This window comes from Melospiza melodia, chromosome 12 (assembly GCF_035770615.1).
Source record: "Melospiza melodia melodia isolate bMelMel2 chromosome 12, bMelMel2.pri, whole genome shotgun sequence".
Taxonomy (NCBI): domain Eukaryota; kingdom Metazoa; phylum Chordata; class Aves; order Passeriformes; family Passerellidae; genus Melospiza; species Melospiza melodia.
This window is the reverse complement of record NC_086205.1, coordinates 24906641-24921524: the sequence shown is the minus strand read 5'-3', so window position 1 is coordinate 24921524 and position 14884 is coordinate 24906641. Positions and strand designations below refer to the sequence as shown.

Sequence of the window (14884 nt, the reverse complement as noted above, 5' to 3'; positions counted from 1 at the left end):
GGGTACTGAGAAGTATAATAAATGTTTTATTTATGTATATTTAATATTCAAGTCCATTTCATTATCTAGTGGGTTTAAATCATTTTTGGATCACAATTTCTCATGCACATAGTGCCCGCCAGTAATATATTAAAGCAACTATTCTCCCCTTTACATTTAAAATGGCTTAGTCATGCTGATTTTTGTTTTAGTTCTTATTTCCAGGATTTTGCAGGGTAGAAACTGAGACAGACTCTTGTTTCATGCACAGCAACACAGACCAGCTCTACCTCCAACGCTGCCTCCAGGATTACATCAGTCCCAAAATAGGTATGAAATCAGCACCTAATCTTCAATCCCTCATCCAGAGGAAACACGAGCACTTCCAATTATTTTAAAGTATTACTCGCTTTCTAAAAATATGTTTCTCACCATAGGAATGACTATTGTGCTTGCTGTTTTGCTGCTTAGCTTTTTGGGTTTTTTTGTTTAAAGCCTGACTTATGTGGTGACCTGGTATGATTTATGTTTTTCAAGAACTGCAGCAGCACCAATGGGAAGTGTTTGGCCCCAGAGCTTTGCTGATCCAAGGCACTGTCACCCCACTGCTATCAGGATAATTATAGCTGGTACTGTCTGCTGCAGTTAGGGCTCCCAAGAACCAAAGTTGGGGCATTTTCTAAAGAAGTCCTGCAGCGTGTTGGTGCTCTGAGCCTTCAAGATGCAAATCCCTACTGTGAGATGGGTCCCTGGGCTGTGGGGGCATTTTACAGCTCATGAAATCCTGCAGCCCTGATCCCCAAAATGCTGTCCATCACCTTCAGTGCAGGCAGACAGCCCCTGCTCACAGTCTACTTGCAAAACACCAGCTGAGCAGCGAGAAATCCAGGGGGTTTGCATTGAGGACTCATTCAGACACCAAAACCAAGCAGGAATTCTAAACCTGGAGGAAAACCAAGCAGGAATTCTAAACCTGCCACGTGAGCTTTTGGAAGGTGGCACTTGGTGCCAAGCAGGGGCTCCAGGGGACATGCAGGAGGGTGGGCAAGGGACAGGTCCCCCCACTGCCCCACACCAGCACAGGGAGGTGCAGGAGCATTAACTGGAGGCTGCATCCCTGTTACAACATTGAACAGCCATCGGCCGCCGCTCCCATTCACTTGGCTAAACCTTTTCAAACCCATTTCTATTTCTGCCAAGGAGAGTTCACCAATTTAATTAGGTGCATATGAAAAGACACTGGCTTTTGTTCCTGCTGAGCCTTTTGCCTGATATTTTTTTGTGGGGTTTTTTTTTTTTGGTATTGTTATCCCTAATGAATAACCATTCCTCATTTAGGTTCTGCTCACCATTCATGGGCTCATGGAGCTGGGGCACGGCTCCTTCAGGCATTTTTTCCCAGTTGAAAAAAATCAAAATCTACTTAGCCTCTTTTTGAATGGAAGCTGTTCCCTACCTGTGATCACCATTGTTGCACTTTTCTGTGTCTTTTCTAATCCTGCTATGGCCTTTTTGAGAGGAACATTAGCTGTATTCAAGACCTGAAGCCACTATAACATAATGATGTTTTCAACTCCTTTCTGCTAAGCACTCAGGTGATATTTTCATAAGACTACCAACTTCAAGATCTTTTTCCTGAATGACAGGAGTTAAAAGTCACACTTTCCCCATGGTATTAATGAGTATTTACTGACATTGACTTTCATGGTTGTTTTAATCCTGGTGACTCAGCTTTCTCTGAATCTTCTGCAGAATCTTCATAGTCAGTTCTGGATTTGGGTACTTGCAGTGAACAGTCACAAACTCTCTGCCTGCTCACCCTTCTTCCTATGGCATTTACAGACATATGCCACAGTTCAGGGCACAGTGACACTCCAAGGTGGACCCACTGGTAATCTTCAATGATTGCAAAAATCACTATTTTATTCTTCCCCCTTTTCCCCCGCTCTTTTTTTAATGACTAAATGTTAACCCAGGAGATGACTTTCCTTCTTCCACAATGAACCTCCCTCTTCTAAAACACACCTGAAATAGCTGCTCTTGCCTACAAACACTCTTACTACTGATGGCAAAGCAAGACCTGCCTCCACTGGAGTGTGTTGGCCATAGGGATGCTACTCAATCCACCAGCTCCTGGAGAGAGGTGTTGGTGAGAGTGCCTGTCCTGGAGCATTGGGTGGGTGCTCATGGTCACTTCCCCTCTCCAGGGATGGTCCCTGGGACCACCAGGGAGGCAGGTGTGTGCCTAAAGACACCAGCTGTGCTCTCAGGGCGTTCTGCACCCCAACCCAACACCCAAGGGCTGTGCTGATCCCTGAATGGGGCACAGGGGGGGAAAGCACTGCTTGACCCCAAGGATTGGATTAGTGGGTTTGCCATGCCCATGGAGAAAGCCCTCTGAGGAGGCAGGAGAGGGAGAAGATCCTGTTACATATTTTACATACAGCTATTGCCTCACGGACAGGTCACGTGCGCCCCTAATCTGCCATCAGTGAATGACAGTGTTTTATATAGAACAGTAACTTTTGATTTACACATATAAGAGTTGTTGATTCTATCTGTGTCCAGATGTCTGGAAAAGGAAGCAGCTTTCCCCCACCTCCCTGAGAGGCTATTAACCTCCGACTGACGCAAACTAATGTGCAGTCACAATTCCCCAGCTCCGACTCAAAAATGCAGACATTACCATAATCGGCTAAAACAAGTATTTATAAACATTTCAGCGGGCAAGATATCATCAGCAGGGGCCTTGAACATTTGTCTTAAAATGTATTAACCAACCCAAGAAAAAGTGGCATAAATAAAGTGAAGGTTTGCTGTTGCTGCTTTTTCAGAATAACCTGATGATATGAAATAATCTCGCAGACAATGCCATGAATTACATGACCTCCTGTTTGACAAATGTGACTGCTTCATTGCTACTATCACAAAAACAACTGACTTTATGGCCAGACCTCATGGGAAAAAAAACTGTTCAAGTGTTTGCTTTCTATTTTTACTACTGTTATTTGGGGAACTCTTCAAAATCCAACTGCTAAAGCTCAGCATTTCTCCCTCCCCCAGCTGAAGTTATAATGTTGCCTCTAAAATCTGCAATTTGTGAATCGTGTTGTCTTGAGCGTATTTGGACAGCCAGCCCTGGAACTTGGCTGAGTTATATTCACGTTCAAGAGACCTATCACATGTGGCTGAACTTTATGAAGCAGTAGCAAGAAACTCCTTCTGAGCTGCAATATGCCTCCAGAATAACTGGATTTGTATGAATGCAGTTGGAGGGGATTAAGCACAGTTAACAAAATGGATCATGCCCTAAAACTAAGCCCAGTAAAACAAAACCCTTGTTAAGGCACTCACCAAATTCCTTTCCATTTATTTGTGAAAATTTTTAATTATTTACAATGGTTCTTCCCAGAGCAAATATTGTCTGCCTAAAATTACAGAACCTCCTTAGAGCAACCTTCTCCTGATGGGACCAAAATAGCATAAAGAGATCAAATTAATCCTGATCCATTCAAAACAGATGTTCATTGATTTGCACCATAGGGCTCCTGCCAACAATGAAAAACCAATCTCAAATAATCTTGAAATATGTGGCACATGCAAGTGGGAATTGAGATGGAAAGGCTTGTGTGACATAACCAAATCTCTCAAGATGGAGATTCATCCATGAATCAGCATCCTGCTCAGTCACTTCATGTTTTAAACACCTATTTCTGCTGGAGCTGCCCAAAGCGTGAGCACAGCCAGGAGACACACACTCACAAAGGGAGCAGAATGATGGAAATTTGAGGGCTAAGCCAAAGTCAAGGGAATCAGACAGAAGAAACAGACTGCACTGAGTTTTTCCACTTCCCAAACCTGCTGAAGCAGAGCCACTTTCCTCAGAGCAGAGGATTAAGGGTGCCTGGGCCAAATCACAAATCCTACTACGGCCCCTTCTTGTCCTACAACAAATTTCCCAAGGAAAATATTTGGGAACAACCTCCCGTGCTGTCCAGTCCTGGCATCTCACCCCACCTCCCGCTTGCTGAGCTCTTGCAGCACCTCTGGGTGCTCTCAGGAGCCCTTTGGTGCTGCTCAGCTCCTCTCAGAGCATCTCCCCAGCTACATAAGGCAGCTCTTCCCAGAAGCAAGTGGGATTAATCTCACACAAAGCAAAGGCCCAGCCCTGCTCTAGGGATGCCCCAAGGAGGGCAGGGAGCAGAGGGCAGGGCTCAGAGCCCCTCCTGCAGCGGGGACACACTGGAGCAGAGCAGCACCGGAGGATCTCTGCAGAGCTCTGGCTGAGCCTGGAGAAACGAGTCCAGGGGCAGCAGAGAGTGAGTGAGTCAGGACCCCAGCCCACGATCCATTCTGCAAACTGCTGGCTCCAGCTCTCCCCTCCAGAGCCCAGAGGCTGGGAAAATCTGGGACAAGCATTTACGGGTTCAGCACTGCGGCTGAGCAGCCAGCACTGCGAGATCAGAACTCGGCCCTTTTGGAGATGCATCTGCAAAAGCAGTTGCTGTGGTTCTCTTTTTTTTTGTTTTTTAATTTTTTCCTTCTCATGAACTATTTAAATGTATTAAAAACAAGGTTTTACAAAAATAGAAGAGAAAGCTCAAATTTATCCCATTGTGCATTTAAAGCACAAGTCCTGTTTGTGCAAGGAGGATGATGTAAGTGTACACACAGGATAAATTTGACCTAAACGTAGCAAATAAATAAGTATCTTATTTCTGCTTTAAGCACTGCAATGAGCAATTAGGCTCAAAATTTCAAAGCTATTAAAGTGACTATTAAAGTGACTAACTCCCACCTAAGTGAGAGAAAAACATAAAATCCTCTGAGACTTGGTATTTTAATGAATGGTTAAATATTTATTAACTATTGCTATCTAACAAGATTTCAGCCTGAAAATTTCACTGCAATCTCTGAAGGAAAATGACCTGGAACAATTTCAGTCACATATAAACAAAAGACTGCATTCTGCAACCCTCACTCAGGTAAAGCTCCCATTGCCTTCACCAAACAAAACCAGCAGGATCAGGTACATTAAAATAAAGCCAATTTTTCATAAGAGCATATTCATCTGCTCAGCTGAGGGACCCTGTAGGAACGAGTGGCATGCTCCATAAATGAGAGGTAAGTTATCTTTCATATTATATTTTTCTTATGCAATTTATTTCACAGTGATTATATTAAAAATATAAGCAACGAACTTACCCAAATTCTTTGATCAGGCAATTGGAACTGGGAGCAAAATTGAAACAAAAACAACACATTATTCCTGCAATGGAATCCTCATTGCAATCAATGTACTTATTAAGATTTTATTTCAAGATACTAATTAAAATGTTTTTATGAATGATTTATTGGACAGGAGTGTTCTCTTCCTAAAAAATTAAAATCCTCGTAATGGCAAATTATTGTGGAATGCTATTAAATTATCTGATTTTCATAGCTTTTGGACACAGGGAGGAATTTTGCCCAGCCAGGGACAGGGTACAGACTTCAGGGTTTATGTCTGTAAGTTCTATTTCAGAAACCTATTTGAATGATCCATCTGCTTGCTGTCATATTACCCAGTTAAGAAACAATAAATTCTTGGTCCCTGAGATGGCAATTTTCCGGAATAAATTCAACAACAAAACCACAAGCTTTTAGGACATGAACAATAAGTTTGTAAATATTTTAAATCCTGCCAGCAGAAAATGAAAACTCGTGGAGCACTCCCCACCTGTACTTTTACAGGGGTGAACAGGACTATAAAGGAAAAACAGCTTTTCTGGAAGCCGCTCCCCAGCCCTCCATAAACACCAAGCCAGACTCTGCCTCTGCTAACAGAAGGCTCCTTTCTGTTCTATTAAAAGTTTGCAAGAAAGCATTTTGACATTCACTTTTTTGACAGGACATGTGCCGGTGGTTTGGTTTTCTTTTACAATGTTCCTTAGTGCCTGTTACACTGCTGACCTCTGCACCGATCCAGCTCACACCAAGGCACAGACATCACCCCTCTCACTCAGGTAAGTGATGAAACCAAAGCCAGGCTTGGCCATGGGCTGTTTGTTCTGTTGCACAGTGAGAAATGTGGGTTCTGCAGAGCCAGCCCTCCCTCCTGCCCCACCTGGGCTGGCCCTGCCCCACCTGGGCTGGCTCTGCCATGGAGAGGTGGCACTGACCCCTCCTCCTCACAGGGACAGCCCTGGTGACAGCACTGGGACCTCCCTCGGGCACCAACAAGAGATTCAATAACTCCCTGGGACAAGACACAGAGGGTGAAAGCCTGAACATCATTCCCATTAACAGGGAAATGCCCCATGTCTCCAATTCCCCCACACATCCTCGCCTGATGCCCAGCGCCCCAGGTAACTCAGCCACACAGAAGAATATCCAACTACATAAAAGAATGCATAAAAGAATATTCAACTACATGAAAGAATGCATAAAAGAATATCCAACTCCTTTCCAACTCCTATCCAACTCAATATCCAACCAAACTCCAAACAGTGAATTTTACCCCCTTTCCCACCCATTGACCACCCCACTCACCACTGGCATCAGTCCAACCTGCAGCAACACCTTCAGAACCCCCAAATCACTGAACCACTCTGAGTTACAGCTTCTGAACAGCTAGAGAGCACTAAGCAATATGATCCTGCTTTTTCTATCAATGAAGTATCTAAAATGCCCTCATTTAAATAATTTTCTCATAATTTACAGCTGCTTAGCTGCTCTAACAGAATCATTGACTTGATGGGGAGGAACCAGTCTGTTTCACAGCAGGGACAAAAAGCAGATTGAGGTCCTTTGTGTATTTGTGCATTAGCACTGTCTGCTACTAAAGGGGAATTTTCACTTGTGTTGCCATTTGGGCAGATTTACCTTATTTAAGGTAACTCAGCAGGAGGTGTTAAGCTGCTATTAAACCTGGCACATAAATTCTCAGTGACTTTAATACACCTTAAATTCTTATTTCATGCTTATAAATACTTACATAATGCCATAAATACTCATGGCATGTAAATACTACTAAATACTTTCACACACAATCCAACACTTTGTTCAGACATTGAGATTGGAAAGGGGTGTTGTGCACCTGCAACCATACATGCTATCAGCTGCTCTTCCCAGTTTGCAGAAGTGGCATGTTTCAAGACATGTTCTGTGCAAGTTAGGACAAAATGATATAGGACTTCACCAGGAAAAATAACAAGTGGTAATTGGGCTGTTTTGCCCAGGAATTCAGAGGAACCTGAACCAGAAACAGCAGCTCATGGTCGTGTGCTTAAAATACAGGATGAGTAGAGGGTGTCATTACTGAGATGAAGCAGCCCACAGTCAGCAAGGAGTCCAACTGTCTAAATACCACAGAGGATTTTATTTCAGGTGTAAGATTTAACTGAGATTTTTAGCAAAATCTCCTTGAGCAAGGAGGAAGAAGACAAAATGAAGGTGCAGTGCTGGTGAAGAAAAGGAAGGTGTAGTTTGCACACAGATCCTCCTCCTACATCATATGCACGTCACAGCTGTTAAACTGTTTTGGGACCCTCTCCTAAATGTTTTTCATCCAGGACTGTGGTCTGTGAACAAGCAAGCAGCCCTCATAAAGCCTCTCTTGAGGACTGGAGGAGCAGGGATCCTACACACACTGCACACGTTGCAGCCCACAGCAGCTACCAAAGAAACCATGGAGCATTTGCACTATGAGGCTTGGAAACAACAGGTGGAAACTTTTCCCTCTTTTATGAGAGTCCTTAAACACAATAAAATCCCCTTTAAAGTGGGATGCTCAGCTTTTCTGGCCTTACTGTGAATTTGCACCGGCTCCTCATAGTCAATACTGACTCTCCTTGCTCAGAGCAAGAGAGTGCTGATGACACCAGTGGCTGCAAATGTTGGTAGCTACGTTATGGGTTTGGAGGAAAATGGCTCTAAAAGACACACTCAGTTCGAATCTGGCTTCCTCTATAATCAAAACATGTTGTTTCATCTGCAAAACATCAAGAAGCCCAGAACAATGCTTACGCTTTTCCACCACAATGGTCCAGCAAAAACTGTGTGTTTTAGGAAATCCAAAAATGACTAAGGCTGCATTCATTTCTCTGCACCTGCTTTGAAGCATCAACAGGCTTGTTTACAACATCAAAATTCCCAAAATACTTACTTGTGGATGAAACAAGAATCCGGGGGAAGGTCTCAAGTATTTCTCTTTTAAAGCTTCCAGTGGGTCAGTTAGCTTTCTTTTTTCTACTCTGTAAATGTTAAAATTAGATTTGCTTGTGATGAATCAGTCTCAGATATTAACAATCATACAGCTACTCAGGTTTAAAACAGGCAATTACACATCAAGCAATTTGTTTCTAGGAGATAACAGTAAAAGATAAGAGAGGAGATCATGTCTTGATTCCCACACACAGCTTAGTTACTGCCAGGGTGGGGCTGGAAATCACCTTTAAAGTAGATTATACCATTTAACTAGGGAATAATCCCATTTCAAGAGGTTGATAACCACTATAATAAGAACCAATGACTAACTCCCAAGCACTTTTATACAGAAATTAGGCAACTGAACAGGCTTAGCACTAAGAGAAGAGGAATTCAGGGAACCCTTGAGCAATGTCCAGACATCACAGCCACCACCCTGGAAACCTCCCCTGTGCACATCCAAGGTCAAGCAGGGCAGGAAAGGTTGGCTTGAATCTGGGGTGCCAGCAAAAAATCCTGCAATTCACTCATGGCAGCAAAACCCAGCGTGGACAATTCAGAAACAGTGTGGAAATTTGAGGATTTTGCTTTTTCTGTGACTGATGTGCATGGTTTCATGGATGAATTGTGTCGTCCATGTGCAGAGGTAACTCATGGCAAAGGAAGGCTCAGTGATAACTGCCAGAATTTGCACAGATTTCATTAAAATCATGGAAATATAGGCTCACAGAATGGCTTGGGTTGGAAGGGACCCTAAAGATCATCTTGCTCCAACCCCTCTGCCCTGGGCAGGGGAGTTTGCAATGCAATTTAATTAGTTGGTAATGCAGGGCCATAAACCACAGCTCATTATTTCCGCTGCTTCAGGCATTTTTAGTGAATATGGCGCAAAGAAAACTTATGGTCCAACACAGATATCAATCTGGCATGAATAAAACCATCTCACTAAACAGCATCATATCCTGTTTCTTCATAATGCAGACTTCTTGTCTTATGCACCAGCACTCTCCAAAAACTTTGCCCACAGCATTTCTTTTTCAAATAAAGTAATAAATTAGCATAATTTACATGGCAGTATCCTTTTTTAATAACAAGAGGCTGTAAAATCAGTCATTTATATTACAGACAAATATTTTTATGGCTAATATTTCTCTAAACTAATTTAGATGCATGACTTTGACTTGTTGGAGATACAAGTGGAGAAAGGGCAAAGAGGGGGCTGACACACACAGGATGCAGGTGAAATTCACATCCCAGTGGGGTCCATCTCAGTTCTGCTGGGAAACACCAGAAGGTCTGGATTTTACCACTGGTTTTTAAAATCTCAGCTCACTGACAGTGGGCACCTTTCAAAGCCAACAATGCTCCCGCTGATTTCACAAGGTAGACCATGGATGGGGATCTGCACAGCCTGGTGGAGTGGAAGGTGTCCCTGCCCCTGGCAAGGATTGGGATGAGATGAGCTTTACGGCCCCTTCCAACCCAAGCTTTCTGTGATGATTCTATGCCTAAAGAGCCCACTGGTGAGGCTTTGTACACAAAAGGATGCTGTGCCTTCATTTCTATGAATAAAATGCCTGAAGAAACAAACCCAGTGCTCAAATAATGGCAAAAAAGGGCAGAAATCATTCTCAATTTCCTTACTTTTAACATATCTTAGGGCCAATCTGGTTTTTTTTTGTTGTACTTATGAGAAACTCCTCTTGAATTCAAGAGGAGCTGGCTAAGTGGAGTACAAGGGGCACTGTCCTCTCCAGGGGAAGGCAGAGGAGGCAGAGTTTTGGAAGAAAATGAACTTCAGGCAAACCAGTGACATCAAATGCAGATCAAACAAACAAAACATTAAACACTGATGCCAACTCAGAGAATATATTCGACCTCTGCATGAAAAGCTATGCAGGTTAAATTAATGACTCATGGCAACGAGAGCTTGCTAATTGCATCATTGCCAGTCCTGTGGCTCACTTGGAGCGGCTGGGATGTGGGGAGGGATGTAGATGCACAGGTCAGCACGTGGCCCCCATGGCCTGGCAGTGCAATGGCACCTCCAGGGACATGAGAGGGACACAGGGTGGCAGCCCTGCAGACCTGGCTGCCTGCACCAAAGGACGCTGAAAGGCAGCAGAGAGCCCTTTACCTGTAGATGGGATCCATAAAGAACGGGGTGGGCCTGGCGTGCTGCAGAGAGGACTCTGAAGCTTTCCTCTGCTCGAGGTCTCCTCCTTTCTTCTCTCCAAAGACGTGGTTCTTGCGGGGCTCAGCCTGCCTCGTGCTGCTGGCTCGGCTGCGGCTGCCCATGCTGAGATCCAGGGGCTGGTCCTGGCTGGAGGCAGAGGGGGCTGCTGGCTTTGAGGGGATGGGGGTGAGTGGCTTCTCCTCCTTACGTTTAATGGTGAGGTCAAAGGGAGACTCAGAGCTTCCCTTTGGGATCTTCTTAATTTCACTGGGTGATTGGGGCTCCACTTTCAGGGGTAACGGTCTCAAGTCTCTATCAGGAAATGGATACATTGATTGAGAGAATGCTGGAAAAAACGGGAGGGGAAACATGGAAGGGTAAGGTAAGGCTCCGACTTTTTTGTCTTGCAGCCCCACAAGTCCTGTTGAACCAAAGTACTTTTCAGCAATAGAAGCAATAGCCTTTATAGAATCATTCACCGCTCCTGACACCGCAGTCTGCTCCTCTAAGGATGGTGAGAAAATGGAATGATTGCTGTGGTCTTTCTTATTATTTATTGACGCCAGGCTCTGCAGAGAGCTTACTTTGTCTTTGAACACTTTACCATTTTCTTTAAATTTCTCTTTCTCACTTTCAATGTCACTTTCCAGATCAGAGCCCGAGGTGGTTTCCAGGTCACTGCCACTGGGGGTACTGACATCGTCAAGGTCAAGGTCACTACTCTCTGACTGGTCACTGAGTTTCTCATGTGGCCTCTCTTCAGAGGACCCTTCTGGTTGAAGCTCCACTGGCTTATTCTCCCCTACTGGTGGTTGCTTATTTAGTGCCTTCAAAATATCCTGGGTGGCTGGCAGTATCTGAGGATTTGTCATGAGGGGACTTTGGCTTTTGTTTGTCTGATCTGCGCTCGGAAGTCCTTTAACAGGAGAACTAGTAGGTAGCAAAGGTGGCCTGTGGTACAAGCCTGAAGGAAACAGACCGGGGAAGCTAAAAGAAAATCCAGGAGCTGTTGGAAAGGTAAGACCAGCAGGATGCCTATTGGCTCCAAAATAGTCAGCAAGGCCCGGATTTGCATGATTCATATTAACCATGGACGTTTTATCCATAGCTGGGGTTCCAGGAAGAGAAATGCCTTGGCCAAAAAATCCTCCTGCTGCAAAATGGTTCTTGCCCTCACAAAATCTCCTGTGTTTATTTAAGGAAGACGTAGTGCTGAACATTTGTCCACAGTCTTTGCACTTGATTTGGGTTCTGCAATCAGCATGCATGCGCTTATGACGACAAAGGTTTGAAAACTGAGTATAGGATTTATGGCAGACCTCACCTGTATGTAAACAACAACAACAACACATCTCAGGCTTTGTGGTAATAGCCCCCACCCTCAAAGTTGTGCAAAAAATACCATTTTTTACCCATCAAACGTCAAAGAGGAAGCCACAGGGAGAGGTCCAGGTGCACAAATGTATAAAAGCAACTGTACTGTCCAAAGTAAGGCATCCGAGCAGACAAATGTCAGAAGACAGCACAAAACCCACTCCAACCAAGCAGAAAAGATCTGGAATCACTAAAAGACACACTCTCCTCGTTTGCTCTTTGCACTGCACAGTGCTGCACGTTCAGTACCATTATTCCACGTTGCATTAGCCCCCAGAGCCCCCCACGAGCCACGACCCTGTGCTGTGACCCCACATGAACCCACAGTGCTCCTGTGTGAGAGCACAGGTGTCTTCAAATGGCATCCATTTATGGCACTATTCCCATGTGGAAATGAATCATTACAATAAACATTTGCAGGACCAGACAGAGATGAAGCTGCCTCACAGAGCTTTCACTGTGCAAGAATAGGCAAGAGGTGAAGGAGGAGACAACCAGGCATTTCCTATTTCCAAGTATAAATGTAACAAACATTTTTTTTTTCTACTTACAATGAAAAATTTAATCTCATGGAAGTCCAGGCTGGAACCTGGAAAACCTCAGTACTCTCACAGGTCCAATGCATTTCTATTCATGCAATGCATACAGTGCTCACAGGTGCCTGTAACTCTAAGTTCCACATCTTAACTTTCCTAGTCTTAATATTGCTTATTTGCTTCTTGAACATGACAAGATAGACCATATTTCAACAAAAATTTCCTTTAAGAATGAAACTCTCTTTCTTTGCATGTCAGATGCTCAGTAAGTATGACACTCTGCATGCTGGAGCTCAGCTTCCAACAACCTTCCACAGAGGCAGGAGGCTGGAAGGGGTCCCAGTGGTGCAGAGTGAGACACTACAGAGTCAATCACATCACTGAGGCGAACAGGATTTCACAGCCTCCTGTTCTTCTGGCTGCTACAAACAAATTAGGGAGCAAACTGGGGCAGCAACCAAGTTAAGAGTCTGTAAGCAGAAGTGGGGTTTGGAAGAGGGCAGTGCTTAGTTCCTCAGTGACTTTTTATGTCCCTTCTTGGCATTTTTAGGATGAGCAGGAGCATCAGGCTGTGCTGTGCCTTGTGCTTTTCATTATGCCAAAATTTGCCTGTACCTCTGCACTACCTTGCTTCTACCATCTCCAGACTTGTTTGAAAACAAGGCAGCACCACTATCAGCAAGCACTGTTATCCCTCTGCAATAAATCCTTTTTTTGCCGTTTTTTTGGGTTTTTTTTTTCCCAGCCAGGAAAAAGCATTTGGCCACTTTATTTTTTTATTTAACTTCTGTGATATCATAAACTCTCATCTTTCACACATCAAAGCCGCGCAACAATGCGCATTGTGTATTCCGAGGCCTTTTCAACAATCATTTTCGTGGGCTCGAGACAGTCTGACATAATTTACAATGGCTCTATTTTTAAGCCCGCGGAGGAAACCGAATTGAATGTATCCCATCCTGCACTCTTGGTTCCCATGAACTGCAATCACGTCCCCCGACTTCCACTCGCACCGGGGCCCGCGCTAACCTTCCTGCTCCTGCAAATCCCTGCCCTTGAGAAACTCCGCCGCTTGTTGTCATCTCCTGGCTGTTTACCTCTCCAGCAGCCTGCTCCGTATCTCACCAACAATGCTGCCATTGTTCCCGGGCCCGATCCTGCCCCATCCACCCGCTTTTTTCCCCTGTTCTCATCCCGCACCGACATCCCCGGGACAATTCGTGGGGGTAAACGGCGCAGGATCGGGCCCAAACACAGGAAATTCGCAGTGTGGTAATTCAGGAAGGAGGTTTTTTTTTCTGTGTATCAGTTACTGTTCCTGCTGGAAATCTTCATTCACAAAGGAAAGGCGAGAAAGAAGGGAGAGAAAAATCAAAAAAATCGAGTGAAAAATAGACAGGGAAAAAAAAAATGGGAGAGAAAGAAATAAGAGAGACAAGAAGGATGAGAAAAGATTATCCTAGTTTCTTGAAAATGCTTGGTTTTCTCCTGTTAAGTAGTTTTTTTCACTTTAAAAAATAATTGATTTGCCTATTTATCATAGATATATTTTTTATTTAATACAGAATTATTGATCATTCATTTTTGCTCTGATTTTTCTGCAATTTTCTCCTATTTTTACCTTAATTGCATAAGATTTCTATTCCACACTCCAGGGTACAGAATCAGGCCCCTTACCTTCACTGTTGAGGCTTTACACAGTCATTTCCCCCAGCTCCCACCACATTGATCACAGAAACCAAAATTAAACTGACCCAAATGGTGACTCGAGTGGTGCATCCATAGGCTCACACAAGCTGGATATTATGAATTTATTCCTCTCCCATGTCTAAAGCAGGATAGACCATATGCATTTTTCCAGAAAATCTGAAATTCATGCATTTCTAATGATAAGCTATTGTAGAATTAAAAATAAATAATGTTTAATGGACTTTTGATCTTCTAACAGGTTGCATTGAGGTCCTGCTTCTTATTCACATGGCTTTATTAAAGATAAGGCTTTGAACAGTTTGGCTAGAGTGGCAAAAGACAAAAAAGAGGAGTATTGGCACAGATTAGGTCTTCCTAAAATCTGGAAAGTTCTCCCTTAAATAACAGTGGTACATAATTAAACTATTATTTTCCATTATTATGGAGAATAAAGTCAATAGAATCAAGAAATATTCTACTCTGCAGAAAAGCAAAAATATGCACTTAAAATTTTAAGATATCCTCACAGGCCATAAAGAGAGATGCAAATTAATAATTTGACTAAATGCATTTTATCTCAGTTTTTAAATTAATCCAGTTGATAATGGCAATACCATTAAGATACATAAATATTTATTATTATAATCTTAGCAAACAATTAACGGCTGTACCAACAGTTCACCTTTTCGAGCATTGAAGTTATTTAAAACTATTTTGAGGTGCTGCTTGCCTCTTGCATTCAACAGGCTTTCTATTTAATTTTTAGGGCTGGCTAAGAAGTTTTGTGCCAGGTGGCAGCCCTTGCTCCCTGAGTACTGTTCCTCTTGGGGACTGTCACCTGAAGCCCAGGTGTGTCACAGCATCAGTGACAGGAACACCCAATGCCATGGGGACTCTGTGGGAGACTCAGTGTCTAAACTGACTGTGATTATCCATGGTTATT

General features: G+C 43.6%; 1 protein-coding gene across 7 annotated transcripts in view; it reads right to left on the bottom strand.

Annotated features, from left to right (window-relative positions):
- Positions 1 to 14884, bottom strand: part of MECOM (MDS1 and EVI1 complex locus) — a 325429-nt gene that overhangs the window by 13861 nt on the left and 296684 nt on the right. For 3 of the 7 annotated variants that reach the window (XM_063167354.1, XM_063167355.1, XM_063167358.1), the window contains 3 exons: positions 10304 to 11666; positions 8126 to 8213; positions 5185 to 5211 (listed from right to left, as the gene is read on the bottom strand). In XM_063167354.1, the coding sequence (XP_063023424.1) occupies positions 5185 to 5211; positions 8126 to 8213; positions 10304 to 11666 (1478 nt within the window). The remainder of the gene's footprint in view (positions 1 to 5184; positions 5212 to 8125; positions 8214 to 10303; positions 11667 to 14884) is intronic. The other 4 variants (XM_063167356.1, XM_063167357.1, XM_063167359.1 and 1 more) reach the window with 3 other exon arrangements.